At 36.4% G+C, this 2,484-nt stretch overlaps 1 protein-coding gene across 1 annotated transcript; it reads left to right on the forward strand.

Annotated features, from left to right (window-relative positions):
- The first annotated feature begins 821 nt into the window (after positions 1–821).
- On the forward strand, positions 822–1,613 carry LOC128548625 (uncharacterized). Its single transcript, XM_053524014.1, has one exon. The coding sequence runs from the start codon at positions 822–824 to the stop codon at positions 1,611–1,613; it is 792 nt and encodes a 263-aa protein (XP_053379989.1).
- The last annotated feature ends 871 nt before the right edge of the window (positions 1,614–2,484 follow it).

Raw genomic sequence — 2,484 nt, forward strand, 5'->3', positions numbered from 1 at the left:
ATTGATTACTAAAGAGGCATTTTATACCTTCAATAACTTCGTAAACAATGAAACGCAAACCCGAGTGTGACGTAGACGTAGAACTGATGCATGCACATATACGTAGTGTTCAAAATACTATAGAAACATATTTACCTGATGTAAGAAAATAAGCGAACTTGCGATAATTTTATCAAATATCCGCCATTTTGTAAGTTTGTAACTATTTCGCTCGCTAGAAGTAAGTGTGCAACCATGTCACGTCCTGGGACCTTATTACCTGAAGTGATCGAGCGCATACAGTAGGCGCATACAGTCCCAAGATATTTTATTATACAAAACTTCCGGTCAATGGCGGTCAAATGCACAATGTTGGTAAACAAAGAAAAAAGCTAGGTTGTGACGAGATGAATAAGATGAGTGCTTTGTAGACAATGAAAAATGAATCGTGATACATATAATAATGAGATGGAAGGCTCTGCAGACGAATCAGATGGTGAAGTAAATGCGAAATTGAACTTTTCAGTGAGTACACAGAACCGTTTTGAAGGGCGCCATAATAGCCATGATCGAAAGTCAGATAATCAGACCCGTAAGAGAAAGAAAGGTAGCCGAGGTAGTATTGAAATTGGAGCATTTGCTGACCTGAGTACTGATGATAAGCTCGTTTGTATATTTGACCAGATGAACAGAAACTTTGCCAAAATTGAGACTATTGAAAATGTACAAGGCAAGTGCGTGAGCGATATTCACGAAATAAACAAAGGTTTCTTAACAACAAACCAAAGAATTGATCATATAGAGAAATTATGTGATGTCCATACACAAACTTTTTGAAAAAAATGTCCTATCATTCCATCGAGCAAGAAGCTAGAAGTAGACGGAACAATATCATTTTCTACGGAATCACTGAAAATCTCAGATATTCAGACAAAGAGGTCGCGTATAGATTTATGGAAAGTGACCTAGATATTGACACTAGTGAAATGTGTATTAAAAGAGCCCATAGACTGGGGGTGTTACACAGTGTTAAAAATAGATACAAAGATGATCCAAAACGACCACTTATTGTAAGGTTTAAAGATTATGTTGACACTGAAACAGTCATGGAGAAGGCTTATAAATTACGAGGGTCAAAGATCGGAGTAGACAGGGATTATCCCCGAGAAATTGCACTCGCGCGCAAAAACTTGTACACTTCTTCCGAAGCCAAAAATGCACGACAAAATAAAGAGAGAATGCAAATAAAGTACCCAGCTAGGCTTTTCATCAAGGGTAAAATGGTTAAAGACATGTTCCCAGACTGGTTTAGCATACTAGGTTATAGTACAATAGACAACAAAAACCATAGCATTGATGCCAGGAATCAAGCTTACTCGATCGAGACCGATGTGGACAAATCAGTAAATTTAATTGATACGTCTGAGGGGAACGATGAAGTGTTCGAACCGGTTCTGAAGCCGATAGACATGTACACAAGCGAAAATGCAAACAAAAGATCACGTGACAACCGGTTGGATCAAACGTACAACATACCTGAAAAACAAAATGTAACGAAACAGTCCTTACCTGATAAAAGTCCAAATAAAGATAGTAAATCTCAGTCCCGAGGAAGAAACCGACATAAATCCTAAAATATAAACTCAAATAACTATAGAAATCAAACTTCAGACAGAGCACGTATATCAACACCTGCTAGTGCACGAGGACGCACGGAATCAACATCTATAAATAGAACACGGGGAAACCGGAAAACAGAGGATAGCGGGGGAGGTGAAGCGGACGAGAAAAGCTAGGATCGATGTGAGGGGAACAAGGGCATAAATATATGTTTACTGAACTGTCAGGGACTGCTAGGCTTACGCTATAACAAACTTGACTTTGATGAGATGAAACTATTATTTAAAGAACATGACATCTTATTATTTACAGAAAGTTGGTTAAATAATGTATATAATTATGAGGTTAATGGTTTTATTAACTTTGCGGTAAATAGAAAAAGTAAAAAGGGCGCAAAGAGAGACAGCGGGGGTTTAATTGTTTATATCTCAGAAAAGTTAAAAGGAAGCGTTGACTTTTTAAAAAGTGTTGACTGAATACTGTGGATAAAATTGGACGGGAATCTGTTTAATATGATAAATGATGTATTTTTATGTCTTTGTTATAATATACCTACTGGTAGTAGTAGAGAGATGTTTCTTGAACAAAGTATATTTGACATTATTTCTGATGACATGTACCATTTCGAAAATGTCTTTGAAAGTAAATGCAATTTTCTTATTACAGCAGATTTTAATGCAAGAGTAGCGGAAAAGCCAGACTTTGTCGAAAATGAATTTTTATTAAATTTAGATTTAAGGATTATGTCGAAGACACTGTTTTGCCCAGAAAGAGCCAAGATAAACATGTTAATGAAAATGGCAAATTTTTGCTAAATTTTTGTAAAGCCACGGGCTTAAGAATTTTAAACGGTAGAACTGGTGCAGATAAAAATATAGGCAAATT

This window comes from Mercenaria mercenaria, chromosome 1 (genome assembly GCF_021730395.1).
Source record: "Mercenaria mercenaria strain notata chromosome 1, MADL_Memer_1, whole genome shotgun sequence".
NCBI lineage: Eukaryota > Metazoa > Mollusca > Bivalvia > Venerida > Veneridae > Mercenaria > Mercenaria mercenaria.